Here is a 15,000-nt window from a genome sequence, read left to right on the forward strand (position 1 = left end):
AGAGGGGTGTGGGGATGGCTAGAGAAATGTGAGGAAGGGATGGTTGGAGAGGGGGTGTGGGGAGAGGATGTGGATAGGGTGTGAGGGAGAGGATGTTGTGAAGGGTGAAGAAATGGGGGGAGAGGGATGTTTGGAGGGGGAGTGAGGGGAGAATGGGAGAGGGGGGTGTGAGGAAGAGGGATGGTGAGGAGGGTGTGGAGAGGGGTTGAGGGGAGAGAGGGTGGCTGGATAGAAATGTGCTGGGGAGAGTGGATGGATGAGATAGGTTAGTTATGGGAGGGCGAGGGATGGTAGAGCCTTGGGACGTGAGAGCGTTGCGCTGGATGGAAGTAGCGGGGTGTGATGGGAGATGGATAGGTTTGCGAGGGGTGTGTGAGGGGAGCGTGATGGATGGATCGGTGTTGTGCGGGGGAGATGTATGGTTGGAGTGGGCGTGTGAGGGGCGGTGTTGGGATGTTGGAGAGGGGGTGGGGTGTGATGGGAGAGTATTGTTGAGAGGGGTTGTGAGGGGGGAGGGATGGTAGGAGAAGCGAGAAAATGTGCGGGGAGAGGGATGGATGGAGATGGGTGTGTGAGGGGATAGGGCAGTTTGGAAGACAGGGGGGAGTGAGGGGCGTGGATTATGTTTGGAGCAGGGTTGTGAGGGGAGGAGTTGGGCTGGTTGGAGGCAGGGTGTGCTGGGAGAGGGCTGGTTGGAGAGGGGGTGGAGAGGATGGTTGGAGAGGGGATGGGTTTGTTTGGAGAGGGATTGCTGGTGAGGGGAGAGGGATGGTTGGAGAGGGGTGTGAGTTGGAGGATGGTTGAGACGGTAGTGAGGGATAGGGATGGATGAGATGGGTGTAGGAGAGGATGTTGGAGACGGGTGACAGGGAGAGGGATGGTGGAGGGGGGATTTTCTGGGAGCGGTTGTAGTACGAGGTGTGGTGTGAGGGGAGATTTCAGGTAGGCTATGTTTTTGTCGGGGGATGTCGGGCAGTTAGTAGTGTGTTGTTTAGGGTAGAGTGATGGTTTGAGCGTGGTAGATCTTCTTAGTGTCTTAGATTGCTCCGTTGTTTTCTTTTAGCTGGAATGTTTTTGACTGTTATTTAGTTTATATTTCTGTTGTTGGCGCTTTGGTCCTTATATTCGTGGAGACGGGCATGGTTGGCTCCGGCGTGTGAGGGGAGAGGGCTGGTTTGGCGCGGGGCGGAGGGTGTGGGGGAGAGGGATGGCTGGAGAGAGGTGGGAGGGGAGAGGGATGGTTGGAGAGGGGTGCGGAGGGAGAGGATGGTTGGAGACGGGTGTGAGGGGAGAGGGATGGTTGGAGAAGGGGTGTGAGGGGTGAGGGATGGTTGGAGACGGGTGTGAGGGGAGAGGGATGGTTGGAGAAGGGGTGTGAGGGGAGAGGGATGGTTGGAGAGGGGGTGTGAGGGGAGAGGGATGGCTGGAGAGAAATGTGAGGGGAGAGGGATGGTTGGAGAGGGGTGTGAGGGGAGAGGGATGGTTGGAGAAGGGGTGTGAGGGGAGAGGGATGGTTGGAGAGGGGTGTGAGGGGAGAGGGATGGTTGGAGAAGGGGTGTGAGGGGAGAGGGGTGTGAGGGGAGAGGGATGGTTGGAGAGGGGGTGTGAGGGGAGAGGGATGGTTGGAGAGGGGTGTGAGGGGAGAGGGATGGTTGGAGAGGGGGTGTGAGGGGAGAGGGATGGGTGGAGAGGGGGTGTGAGGGGAGAGGGATGGTTGGAGAAGGGGTGTGAGGGGAGAGGGATGGTTGGAGAGGGGGTGTGAGGGGAGAGGGATGGTTGGAGAGGGGGGGGGAGGGGAGAGGGATGGTTGGAGAAGGGGTGTGAGGGGTGAGGGATGGTTGGAGACGGGTGTGAGGGGAGAGGGATGGTTGGAGAGGGGTGTGAGGGGAGAGGGATGGTTGGAGACGGGTGTGAGGGGAGAGGGATGGTTGGAGAGGGGGTGTGAGGGGAGAGGGATGGTTGGAGACGGGTGTGAGGGGAGAGGGATGGTTGGAGAAGGGGTGTGAGGGGTGAGGGATGGTTGGAGACGGGTGTGAGGGGAGAGGGATGGTTGGAGAGGGGGTGTGAGGGGAGAGGGATGGTTGGAGAGGGGGTGTGAGGGGAGAGGGGGTGTGAGGGGAGAGGGATGGTTGGAGAGGGGTGTGAGGGGAGAGGGATGGTTGGAGAGGGGTGTGAGGGGAGATGGATGGTTGTAGAGGGGGTGTGAGGGGAAAGGGATGGTTGGTGAGGGGAGAGGAATGGTTGAAGAGGGGGTGTGAGGGGAGAGGGATGGTTGGAGAGGGGTGTGAGGGGAGAGGGATGGTTGGAGAAGGAGGGTGAGGGGAGAGGGATGGTTGGAGAGGGGTGTGAGGGGAGAGGGATGGTTGGAGAAGGAGTGTGAGGGGAGAGGGATGGTTGGATAAGGGGTGTGAGGGGAGAGGGAAAGGGAGGGGGTGTGAGGGGAGAGGGAAAGGGAGGGGGTGTGAGGGGAGAGGGATGGTTGGAGAGGGGTGTGAGGGGAGAGGGATGGTTGGAGAGGGGGTGTGAGGGGAGAGGGATGGTTGGAGAAGGAGTGTGAGGGGAGAGGGATGGTTGGAGAGGGGTGTGAGGGGAGAGGGATGGTTGGAGAAGGAGTGTGAGGGGAGAGGGATGGTTGGAGAGGGGTGTGAGGGGAGAGGGATGGTTGGAGAAGGAGTGTGAGGGGAGAGGGATGGTTGGAGAGGGGTGTGAGGGGAGAGGGATGGTTGGAGAAGGAGTGTGAGGGGAGAGGGATGGTTGGAGAGGGGTGTGAGGGGAGAGGGATGGTTGGAGAGGGGTGTGAGGGGAGAGGGATGGTTGGAGAGGGGTGTGAGGGGAGAGGGATGGTTGGAGAGGGGGTGTAAGGGGAGAGGGATGGTTGGAGACGGGTGTGAGGGGAGAGGGATGGTTGGAGAGGAGTGTGAGGGGAGAGGGATGGTTGGAGAGGGGGTGTGAGGGGAGAGGGATGGTTGGAGAGGGGTGTGAGGGGAGAGGGATGGTTGGAGAGGAGTGTGAGGGGAGAGGGATGGTTGGAGAGGGGGTGTGAGGGGAGAGGGATGGTTGGAGAAGGAGTGTGAGGGGAGAGGGATGGTTGGAGAGGGGGTGTGAGGGGAGAGGGATGGTTGGAGAGGGGGTGTGAGGGGAGAGGGATGGTTGGAGAGGGGGGTGAGGGGAGAGGGATGGTTGGAGAGGGGGTGTGAAGGGAGAGGGATGGTTGGAGAAGGAGTGTGAGGGGAGAGGGATGGTTGGAGAGGGGGTGTGAGGGGAGAGGGATGGTTGGAGAGGGGGTGTGAGGGGAGAGGGATGGTTGGAGAGGAGTGTGAGGGGAGAGGGATGGTTGGAGAGGGGGTGTGAAGGGAGAGGGATGGTTGGAGAAGGAGTGTGAGGGGAGAGGGATGGTTGGAGAGGAGTGTGAGAGGAGAGGGATGGAGAGGGTAACCCACTTACCCACCCACTCACCCCTCCATTCAAACACCCACTCTCCCCACCCAACCTACCCACTCTCACCCACCCATCCAACCCCCTTCCACCCATCCAACCCACTCTCACCCACCCACCCACTCTCACCCACCCATCCACCCCCCCACCCACTCTCACCCACCCATCCAACCCCCTTCCACCCATCCAACCCACTCTCACCCACCCACCCACTCTCACCCACCCATCCAACCCCCACCCCCACCCACTCTCACCCACCCATCCCCCCCCCCCACCCACTCTCACCCACCCATCCACCCCCCCCACCCACTCTCACCCCCCCATCCAACCCCCACCCCCACCCACTCTCACCCCCCCACCCACTCACCCGAGGAAATGAAAGCCAAGGCTAGAATGGCCACCCCGCACACGAGGAAGCCGAAGCAGGCGGGTCCTTTCCGGCCGAGCTTCGCGATGATCGGGGCCGTGACGGAGTAGCCAGGGACCTCGACGAGTCCTGCGAGGGCCATGTAGACGAAGGGGTCGGCGCTGAAGGACGTGGCGCTGAGGGAAAGCCCGTAGAAGACCATGGCCACGATCAGGTAGTCGACGAACATAATGACGGTGATGAGGGTGATTTTGCGGGTCCTGAAAGGAAGGAAGGAATGGTTGGGGGTTGAAGGTGGGGGGGGGGGGGATTCTGGAAAGAGGGGAAGAGACAGGGGGATGGAGAGAAGTTGGGGGAGGGGGGGGGGGTAAGGGAGAAAGAGGGAATATGAAGGAATGTTTGTTTTTTCCCCCAATCTTCAAAAAAATGAGTGGAGTGATAGGTAGAGAGATCTGGGTTGACAGATAGATGGTAAGCATGGGTTGAAAAATAGAGATATAAAAGGATAGATAAACAGAGGAAGGGAGAAAAACATTATAATTCCAATCTTCATATAAAGGAGATAGAAGGGAGAGAGAAAGAGAGAAATTCAGTTCTTGGCTAAGTACATATTATTACCATTGGCCAAGCAAGTTTGAAGAAAAAGAAAGAAAGAAAAAGACAGGTAAGGCTCGAGCGCAAACCCAAGGAAATAGCGCCATATTTAATCTCGTATGTTTGTGTATTTATTTATTCATATGTATATATATATGTATATATATATATATATATACATATATATATATACATGTGTGTAACCTCTTTATTATTAACCTCTGTATTCGCTTACTGCAAAACTACTTTATGTATACCATTACTATATCTATTTTTTATATTTCTACATTCATTAATCTTATAAAACTATCTTTTATGGTGACATCAATGTCATCAATATTTAAGATAGCCTCTCCTATAAATTCCCGTTCTCTCTTTCTTATTTCCGTTTTCTGTATTTAAAAATAGAGGGGATACTCACTTGCACAGAATGAATGCAAAGTTGACCAAGCTCTTCATATATCCATTCTTAGACTTTACTTCCGCTTTCTCAGTAGATGATGTAGTCTGAAATTATGGTAGCAATGAGAATGATAATCATGTTGATAAATGATAATGACAATAATGATGATTATGATGAGATTGATGATAATGATAATATTCATAATAAAATGAGTAACATAGATAATGATACCAATAATGATACTGATAACGATATCAACAAAAGCAATAATCAGAATACGATGTATATATCGAAGGTGTGTAACATAAATGGAGAGAAGTTCTTATCTCTAAGTTTTTCAATTTCCTATTCTGATAAATTTACACCCAAATACCTCACAAACATCATTAACGTTTCCTTAACATCTTACGTGAACTTAGAAAAATACCTGTGCCCCTTTACGTCGCAAGTTTATCCCGACCTTCGCTACTAAGGACCTTCGTTAAAAATTAGTTTCTAGTTTCTAAAGACGAGGCTCTCTCTTTCTCTTTCTCTTTCTCCCTCCCTCTCTCTCTTCCTCGACTTAATCACCCGTCCTCCACCTCCCTCCTCCTCCGTCCCCCTTCCTGACCTCGGCCTCGATGTCCCTCATGGTGCGCCGGAGGTCGTCCTCGGGGGGGAGAGTCGCCCCGTTCCACCTGGCCGCCTTCTTCAGCGTCGCCAGCGCCTGCTCGTGCTTCCCCCGGATGATCAGCCACCGGGGAGACTCGTCCATCAGGCTGGGAGGGGGGGGGGAGACGGAGGGGGGAAAAGAGGGGAGGGAAGGAGAGAAAAGGATAATCAGTTTGTTAAGCAGATTTCAAATCAGATGCTTCAAATATCATTTAACAAACGCACGCACACACACACACATACAAACGCACACGGCAAGACACACACACGCACAAACAACCAGTACACGAGCAACCAACGCTAAACCACACAACCACGACTCACTACAGCGCAGGGAAGATCACCAGATTGGGCAGAGATACGACCAGCTGGAGGGTCCTCCAATCCCGGATGAGATAAGCCACGCCCCCCCACGCCATGGTCCCGGCCGCCCACGGTAAGGCAGTGAGGACGCCCACGAAAGACCGCATCTTCGGCTCGCACACCTCCATGGCTGTGGGCGTGAGGACGCCTTTGTTATTCCTGTTTGTGTTATCATCCGTAGCGCTGTTATTAGTGTTCATGAACTTGGATGATGTCACTCCCGACTTTGTCGTTGTGTTTTTTTATCACCATTACTATTGATATCAAGGTTACCATTTTTGTTATAATGGTAACAATAACAATTATGATAATGATAATGATAACAATAATGATAATAACATTAACAACATGAATAACAATGATAACAACAACAACAAAACTTAACACCCCAAGAACACCCCTCCCCCTCCATCTCAAAAAATAAAAAAATAAAAAAATAAAAAAAAATAAAAAAAAGCACCGACCCAGGATATAGAATGTGGGGAGGTTGACGCAGCCGAGGACGAAGCGGAAGGCCAGGATGGCCGTGAAGTCGGACAGGAAGGAGATGCACGACGAGACGGCGGTGAACAGGGACAGCGTCACGATGACCACCAGGCGCCGGCCGAGTCTGGGGGGGGGGGGGAGGAGGGAGGAAGAGGAGGAGGAGGAAGAAGTGGCGGGGGTGGAAATGGAGGTGGAGGAGGAGGAAGGAGAGGGGGGAGAAGGAAGAGGAGGAGGAGGAGGAGGAAGTGGCGGGGGTGGGAATGGAGGTGGAGGAGGAGGAGGAAGGAGAGGGGGGAGAAGGAGGAGGAGGAGGGGGAAGGAGAAGGAAGAGGAGGAGGAGGAAGAAGTGGCGGGGGTGGAAATGGAGGTGGAGGAGGAGGAGGAAGGAGAGGGGTGAGAAGGAGAAGGAGGAGGAGGGGGAAGAAGGAAGAGGAGGAGGAGGAGGAAGTGGCGGGGGTGGAAATGGAGGTGGAGGAGGAGGAGGAAGGAGAGGGGGGAGAAGGAGGAGGAGGAGGAGGAGGAAGGAGAGGGGGGAGAAGGAGGAGGAGGAAGAAGTGGCGGGGGTGGAAATGGAGGTGGAGGAGGAGGAGGAAGGAGAGGGGGGAGGAGGAGGAGGAGGAAGGAGAGGGGGGAGAAGGAGGAGGAGGGGGAAGGAGAAGGAAGAGGAGGAGGAGGAGGAAGTGGCGGGGGTGGAAATGGAGGTGGAGGAGGAGGAGGAAGGAGAAGGAAGAGGAAGTGGCGGTGGTGGGAATGGAGGTGGAGGAGGAGGAGGAGGATAGAGGATGTGGAGATGGTGGAGGAAGAGGTAGAGAGGAGGGGTAAAAGGAGGAGGGAGAGAGAGACAGAGAGGGAGGGAGGGAGAGAAAGAGACAGAGAGAAAACCAGAGAAAGAAAGAGCAAAATAAGATTGAAAGCCAGAAGGGAAAAAAAAAAATCATAGAAAACGGGGAAGAATGAGGAAAAAAAAAACACATCAGCATCAGATGCCAAGGATATTAGATACATAAATAAATCACACACAACGCAAAAAAAAAATAAAAAAAAATACATATATCAAAAGATTAATAATTACATCACAGAGAGAAACAAAAACTAATTACCTGTCTGCCAGAAAACCTCCAATAATAGGACTAAAAAAACTGCCAAACATCATCATACTTTGGTAAGTTGCCCGTAAGTAACCGCGGTCACACACGAGCTGAAACTGAAGGACACAAGGGGTAACTATATCATTCCTGCTTGTGTTGTTATTGTCATTAGCAGTTGTGGTTGTGTTGCTAGGAGGTATCGTAGTTGCTGTACTAGTTGTTATTATCAGTTGACTGGTTGGGTGTTTTTGTTTTATATCATTTGTTTTTATTTTCTATTTCTTTCTGTATTTCTTCCGTTGTCTGAATCTCTCTCTCTCTCTCTTTCTTTCTTTCTCTCCATCTAGGCATACTTCCTATGCCTATTCATGTGTATACAATGTATATGGTATGAAAACATTTTTCAAAATCAAAGTATATATATATAAATATATGTATATGTATCATATATAATATATATATATATATATATATATACATATACATATATACATATATGTTTTCTCTGTTCCATTCTGTCACTTTTTATCTCCCTCCCTTTCTCCACTTGTGCCTCTTTATCTATCTATCTATCTGTATATATGTCTATCCATCTATTTATCCATTCATTCAATCATCCATCCATCCATCTACTTACATACATACCTATACATCCACCCATCCATCTATCTACTTACCTACCTACCTACCTCTCCATCTACTCATCCAGCAATCCACCCACCCACTCACCCATCCAACCACCATCTCTGTGTGTCCCTCCTCATCCCCCTCACCCACCACCCTCTCCCCTCTCCCCTCTCCCCTACCCCCACCCCCAAACCCCCCCTGTACCCTCTTACCTCTGACGTCAGCGTAGACGAGAAGACTGACGTATCGAAGTCCCAGTCTGTGCACGGCATGACCTCATCTGACCCCGAAGAAGTGTTGACGAAATACGTACAGGAATCTCTGTTGGGGGGGGGGGAGGGAGAGGTGAGAGGGAGTGGGAGGACGGAAGGAGGGGAGAAGAGGGATAGGAGGGAGGAGGGGGGATGATAAATAGGTTGATAAATATAAAAGTATAAGTGGATGAATGAATGATTAGATGGATGGATAAAGAGGTGGGTAAATAAATAATTATATTGATAAATGCATATTGTGATAAGGGAATGAATAGATATATAAATAATTTGATGGATAAATGAATGATTATAGGAATAGAGAGAGAGGAGGGTGAAATAAATGAGATAAATAGACCCGTTGATTGATAAATAGGTAGATAGACCAATAGATCGCCAAATAATTAAATAAACATATAAAAATCAGTCAGATTAGTTCCGCAAGGTGGGACGCTGAGTTCCTTTTTTATTTGTTTTGCGACGTCATCGATATGTTTATGATAATTTTTGTTTTCGTTTGTGCGATTATTCATCAACGTCACTAATATGCCACTGTTGTTTTCATCTTAATCAAGTAATTGATAGCACTTTCCATAATTTTTGTTATCGTTATTGCTATCAACATCTTTTCAATCGTGTGTGTTACCGACCTCAAGTACAGTAATTTTGAACCAAGACGAAAGCCTGAGGCAGCCAATCGGAGTCAGCCATTTGGCCTGAACGACGGCCATTGGTTAAAATACAAAAAGAACCAATCAGGTGCAGTGTTGCATCACAAGCGTTCGTGATTGGTTGGAAAGAGAACCAATCAGGAACCAAAACACTCAAATACAAAAATGAATGATTGAGTAAACAAATGATAATGCAACTAACGGAAGCCATAGAAAATAAACTTTCCGAATTACAAGGAATAAGTACAATCGAAGTACAAGTACAATCAAGTACGATTCAAGTGATTGAACCCCTCGGTCTTTGATGAGGTACACATGTTATAAATGTATTGGTAAGACTGTTGTATCGCTTAAGGAAGAAAAAATCGAAAAGGAATGCAAGATACGCAAGATTAACTAATTTGTCTCCCCCTTTATCACTCAGTTGCGAGAACTCTGCCTCTCTCTCTCTCTCTCTTTTTCTTTATCAATTTATCTCTATATATTTCTACCTCTCCTCCCTTCTCCTTTCCTCGTGTATTCTCATCTCTTCTCTCGTTTCCGCCCTCTTTCTCTCTCTCTCTCTCTCTCTCTCTCTCTCTCTCTCTCTCTCTCTCTCTCCTTCCCACGATCTACTTCTCTCTCAGTAATGCCACAGATGAAATACAAGATAACTCTGCTGAAATATCAAGATAACGCCCCCCCCCCCCCTCAAAAAGGTACCTGTTTTCACTGCCTAAAGAGATGGACAAAATCCCCAGTGTATTGCCTTATGTGCTATTGCTGTTGAAAGCCTTGCACAGGATTGCACTCGAGTTTCTGGCTGATTCATTGCTGGTTTTGATTTTCTCAGGAGTACGTCTATCCTTTATCTGCTTAGTGGGGAGGGCGGCATGTATGCTGTTGTGTGATTAGTAATTTGGGTTTTCTTTATGTGAATGTTTTTTTTTTGTTTGTTTGTTTGTTTGTCATGGAAACATATAGGGTAAAGCATGCTGTTTTGCTCATATGCTTCTTTCTGGTGACAAGGAGTGGTAACACTGCTCTCCCTCTTCCTCTCTCTCACCTTTTCCATCTTCTTACTATATCTTCCCCTCTCCTTCTCCTTATCTCCCTTTTCCTCTATCCCATCTTCTCATTCTCCCTATCCTCCTTTTCTTTCTTTATCTCCATCCCCTTCTCCTTCTCCCTACCCCTCTCCTCTTTTTTTCTTTTTCTCCATCTCTTTCTCCTTTTCCCTATCCCTCCTCTCTTTTTCTTTCTTTTCCTCCCTCTCCTTCTCCTTCTCCCTATCTCTTTCCTCTTTTTTTATTCCATCTCCTTCTCCTTCGCCCTATCCCTTCTCTTTCTTTTTCCATCTACTTCTCCCCCTCCGTCTCCCTCTCCTTCTGCTTGTCCATTTCCCTCTCCCTCTCCTCCTTTCTTTCCCACTCCTTCATCTTATCAATTTCCCTCTCCGTCTCGTTATCCTTCTCCTTCTTCCCCCCCTCCTTCTATCTACCTTTCTCTCTTTCCATCCTTTTCCCTCTGCTGCGCGTATGCATGTCGAAGATAAGTCCGAGACAAGAGTGCTGTAGCTGCGCCATCTCTCTTTATGATCTTCGTTTAAATGTAAAAGTACATCTGTACTTGCCCCGTGTATTGGTACTCACTCTGTGCACCTGTACTCACTCATGCATATGTATTCTCTCTCTACTCCTATACTCGCATTATGGATCTGTACTCTATCTGAGCACTTGTACTCACCCGTGCACCTGTACTCTCTGTGCTTTATGCACTTGTATTCACACTGCATCTGTACTTGATCTGTACACCTGTACTCACCCGTGCATATGTACTCTCTATGCACCTGTACTCAGCCGTTCATATGTATTCTTTTTGTGTGCCTTTATTATCTCACTGTACTCACCCGTGCATATGTACCCTTTCTCTGCAACTTTACTCACCCGTGCACACATACTTTCTCTATGCTCCTGTACTCATATATGCTTTCTCTATGCACCTGTACTCACTTTGAGATGGTAGTATTGACGCCCCGTGGTGGCCGACATGTGTAGGGAATTGTGGGGGCGATGTAGGTCCCACTCAGGCTCTGTGGGGGGATGAGAAAGAACCCTGTGGGAGAGGAGGAAGTGGCGGGTTAGTTTCGTTAATTGGAGGATGAGGGCGGAAGAGATTTGGGGTGCCTCTGTGTTAGGGAGGGAAGGGTGTGTGAGTGCGAGTGGGTGGGTGTATGTGTAGGTGTGTGTGGGGGGGTGGGGGGTGCATATGTGTGTGTGTCTGTGTGTTTATCTCTGTGTGCGTTTGCCTTTCTGTATTCGTATGGCCATGGACAATGTGAGACTATCATAAACTTACTTTAGAATTTTAAATCATTTTATCCTATTACTCTACAGTCTGTTACAATCAAAATCTCCAGTTGAAAGAAAAACAAAAACAAATAGATGCCCCATGCATGAGGCATAAATCCAACAGATAAGTAACACTTCATAGTTCACTTACAAACGGAAGCGGAGATGAAGTACAAGTAGTTCCACTTCCCGCTTCCAAGACGAATGAGCAACTCGTCAAATTTGCTGCCCATCTTGCTTGTAGAACCGATTCTGGGAGAACCGCTTGGGTTTGTGGAAAACACTTATTCTTTTGGAGAACCACTTGACGTTGAGGAAATGGTTTGTTCTCTTAGACTCTTTTGAGGGAACCGCTTGTTTCTGTAGAAGCACTTGCCTTTGATAGAATTGCTTGTTCTTAGTGAACCGGTTGAGTTCGAGACCGCCGCTTATTTCTGGAGAACCACTTAATTCTGAGAGGAGAAAATTGCTCCTTAGAATCCAACGGAATGCAGTTTAATATAGCCACTTCATCTGCAAGAACCGCTAAGGCTGCCAAGTCAAGGGAAATTGTCACAAAAGTGTTCTTTCTCGACAGAACCACTTATAGATGAACCACTTAGCCAGGGAGGGACGAATCACCTGCGAGGATGAAGAAAAGGATTATCAAAGACTCATAGAAACCAGTTACAAAGGAGGTTACAGTTACAAAAATAATGATAATAAAAAGTATAATTTATTAATGACAAGGAGGATAGCTTCGATAAGGTAATACCAGTTGGAACTTTAAACTATAAGTGTCTAAAACCATAAAATATGTCAAAGTTCTTTTCATGTTTGAACACCGAGTATATCTAAACACAGTATACATATTTTAGATATCATTAACATCGCAAGCCAACCCCTTATCTTATATCTAATACTAACGACTTCATAATGTGTAAAACTGATTTTAAATGTAATTTGAGCCTCAGATGCTAAACGGATAAGCACGCTAACCCAGTTAAGAGGAAGCCAGATAGCTCAATCGCCAATATTGAAAGCATATTGCAAAACAAATATGGATAATTCAAATTCTCCTCAAAAGACCTCAGTGTCAAAAACGAATCCGAAAATACGAAAGCTTTGAAACGACGCCGTTCTACTCGAAGACTGATGTAATACGGTTCAAGAGTGCGGACCAGAGTTCACTGATGGACTTAACAAAACAGCAAGCATAATGACGTGGATCATAAAAAAGGAATAAAATACAGCCAAAGCAAGAAGCTAAACGCACTCTTTCCACGCCATGTGAAGAAGTTCGTTTGAATGCAGCCATCAGAACACATGAATTTCCTCCCCCGACTGTGACCTTGGGAATGAAACTATTTGAAATGCAACCGAAAGATAACGAAAATAGAATATTTTCTTACTATGGTCGTAGTCCAACCCAAGAATTGTATCGATCAAAAAGAAAGAAAGAAGAAGGAAAACAAACAAAAAAAAAAGCTTTATAACATCAAACGATATAACATTAGATAACGGAAAACCGGCCAAGGGACTGAGATTAACCAAGCTCTTGTGTCCCGCACTCGAAGCCTCGCAAGACAATCGAGTGCCACTTCAGCGAGTGCCACTTCAGCGAGTGCCACTTCAGCCGTGTGCTCCTAAACGTCCCCAGCCAGCTGTTACGATGCACAAGGGGGTTGCCAATGCTCATTTTCCTTCTCTTTTGAGTGTGCTCGGGACAGACCTTGCAGTCCGGGTGACTAAAGTGTGTCAGGCTTTTCATCTTCATTTTCTTGGAGACACGAATGAATTAACTCTCCCAGGATTATTTCTCTTGACTCTATTGATTGATAATCATTCTTTCCTTGAGAAAGAAATCTGATTTTTGAAAGGAGAGGTTGGAGAAATTTTTAAAAATAATAATGATGATAATTCTTCATAAACAAAATTATGATAATTCACTTTTGAAAGAAAAAGGTTAGAGAACTTTTTAAAAATAATAATGATGATAATTCTTCATAAACAAAATTATGATAATTCACTTTTGAAAGAAAAAGGTTATAGAAATTATTTTTAAAAATAATGATGATAATTCTTCATAAACAAAATTATGATAATTCACTTTTGAAAGAAAAAGGTTAGAACTTTAAAAAATAATAATAATGATGATAATTCTTCATAAACAAAATGATGATAAGGTGGATGAGTCCTTGTTTGGAATCTGTCCATAAATATGATTTATTCTTCAGAAACAAGATGCTTTTCGTAAAATGAACTAGAAAATCATAGACCAATATAAATCTTTATTTGTGAGAAATTGACGTAAAATTCATCGGAATATGTCCTCGAAGAGGTTGACAGTGCAATCATAAGATAATGAACTAGTGATAGATAGATAGACAGATAGATAATGGTAGAAAATTGAATTGATAGATGTCGGTGGTACTGGTCATGGTATGCCAGAAAATGTTTTTATCTATTCATATATCACCATATATATTTCTAGTTATATATATATATATATATATATATATATATATATATGTGTGTGTGTGTGTGTGTGTGTGTGTGTGTGTGTGTGTGTGTATAATTTTCTATCTTTTTTATTCTACTCTATTTTTTTTTTTTTTTTCTTTTCTCTTTTTTGAAAATTCCACCTCCTATTGCCAAGCGTAATATTTTGTATGCAATCAACCAAGGTCGGAGATGGACACCTGAACTCTTAGACTTCTTCTTCTTCTTCTCAGCTTATCCCTATTCGGGGTCGCCGTTTTTTATGAGTTTTCTCCAAGTACTCCTATTGTATAATATTGTTATATCATCCTGAACTCTTAGACTGTGATCCCTAAAAGGAATCTCATTAATCAAAATAAAAAAAAGAATGCCAAGCTTTTCAGAAATCAGCGACGGTGTCCACTCTCTCCGTTCAGTGTCCTGTGGGCGTCCACTCTCTCCGTTCAGCGTTCTGTGGGCGTTGCAACATTATTGCCAAGGGTTCGTCTGCAATGCCCGCCAGGGTCATGTGACGTCAAGCCTCCGTGGCTGTTGATAAAGTATCGAAATCTTTATTTCGACTTTTAAAAGAATAATAACAGGAGTGAAAGTACTAAAGGAGCATTATACTCCAGTTCCTTAATTTCTTATTTATATTAGATAACAAAGGATCATAAGAGAAACAAATGCCCATCGCAGGTTCGTGCTAATAGGCGTTTCGAATCCTTCTTCGAACCCGCGTATTGCCGCGCGCGTTTGTTCAATTGTTTACATCGTGATTGCTCTGTCTTTGGACTGACATATCCTGAGTTACGATAAACAGTTATTTACGGGGATACCTTGTCTGAGTGTGAGGTGATTAGGGCGATCTATTTACCCATGGCGAGTGTGTATGATAATTGATCTAGTGATGGTATAGAACTTAATTGATAATAACAAAAAAAGCGACGCAGATAATGCCAACATCTACAGCAACTATAGTGAGAGCAAGATTATTAAAGCAATTAGAGGAGATGAAAGAAATCAAATTAATTTCATGTTTTCCTTATGTAACGCATGGCGACTATTGGTGGAAGATAATCCTGAAGCTTATCCGTATCCATGGCAACAAAGACGCTAGGTAGCGCAGTAGATAGCTCACCGACCTCCCATCCCTGTGGTCGACAGATCGAGCCCCGTCCAAGCTCGTGAGTTTCCACTGCCGTCTGGCGGTCACGGCCGTGCCTGGGCATCACGGTGAGTGAGGACCAATCTCAGGTCGAGTCAACATTCGT

General features: G+C 46.8%; 1 protein-coding gene across 4 annotated transcripts in view; it reads right to left on the reverse strand.

Annotated features, from left to right (window-relative positions):
- LOC122243500 (organic cation transporter protein-like) overlaps positions 1-15,000 on the reverse strand; it is a 27,299-nt gene that overhangs the window by 3,075 nt on the left and 9,224 nt on the right. For 3 of the 4 annotated variants that reach the window (XM_086540497.1, XM_086540496.1, XM_086540499.1), the window contains exons 2-10: positions 11,418-11,887; positions 10,928-11,030; positions 8,227-8,335; positions 7,400-7,503; positions 6,278-6,423; positions 5,775-5,943; positions 5,410-5,557; positions 4,818-4,903; positions 3,803-4,062 (exon numbers count right to left, since the gene is read on the reverse strand). In XM_086540497.1, coding sequence (XP_086396623.1) covers positions 3,803-4,062; positions 4,818-4,903; positions 5,410-5,557; positions 5,775-5,943; positions 6,278-6,423; positions 7,400-7,503; positions 8,227-8,335; positions 10,928-11,030; positions 11,418-11,499 — 1,207 coding nt within the window. In that variant the 5' untranslated portion in view covers positions 11,500-11,887. The remainder of the gene's footprint in view (positions 1-3,802; positions 4,063-4,817; positions 4,904-5,409; positions 5,558-5,774; positions 5,944-6,277; positions 6,424-7,399; positions 7,504-8,226; positions 8,336-10,927; positions 11,031-11,417; positions 11,888-15,000) is intronic. The other variant, XM_086540498.1, reaches the window with a different exon arrangement.

Source organism: Penaeus japonicus, unplaced genomic scaffold, assembly GCF_977035675.1.
Source record: "Penaeus japonicus unplaced genomic scaffold, GWHDUDI00000001_assembly GWHDUDI00000010, whole genome shotgun sequence".
NCBI lineage: Eukaryota > Metazoa > Arthropoda > Malacostraca > Decapoda > Penaeidae > Penaeus > Penaeus japonicus.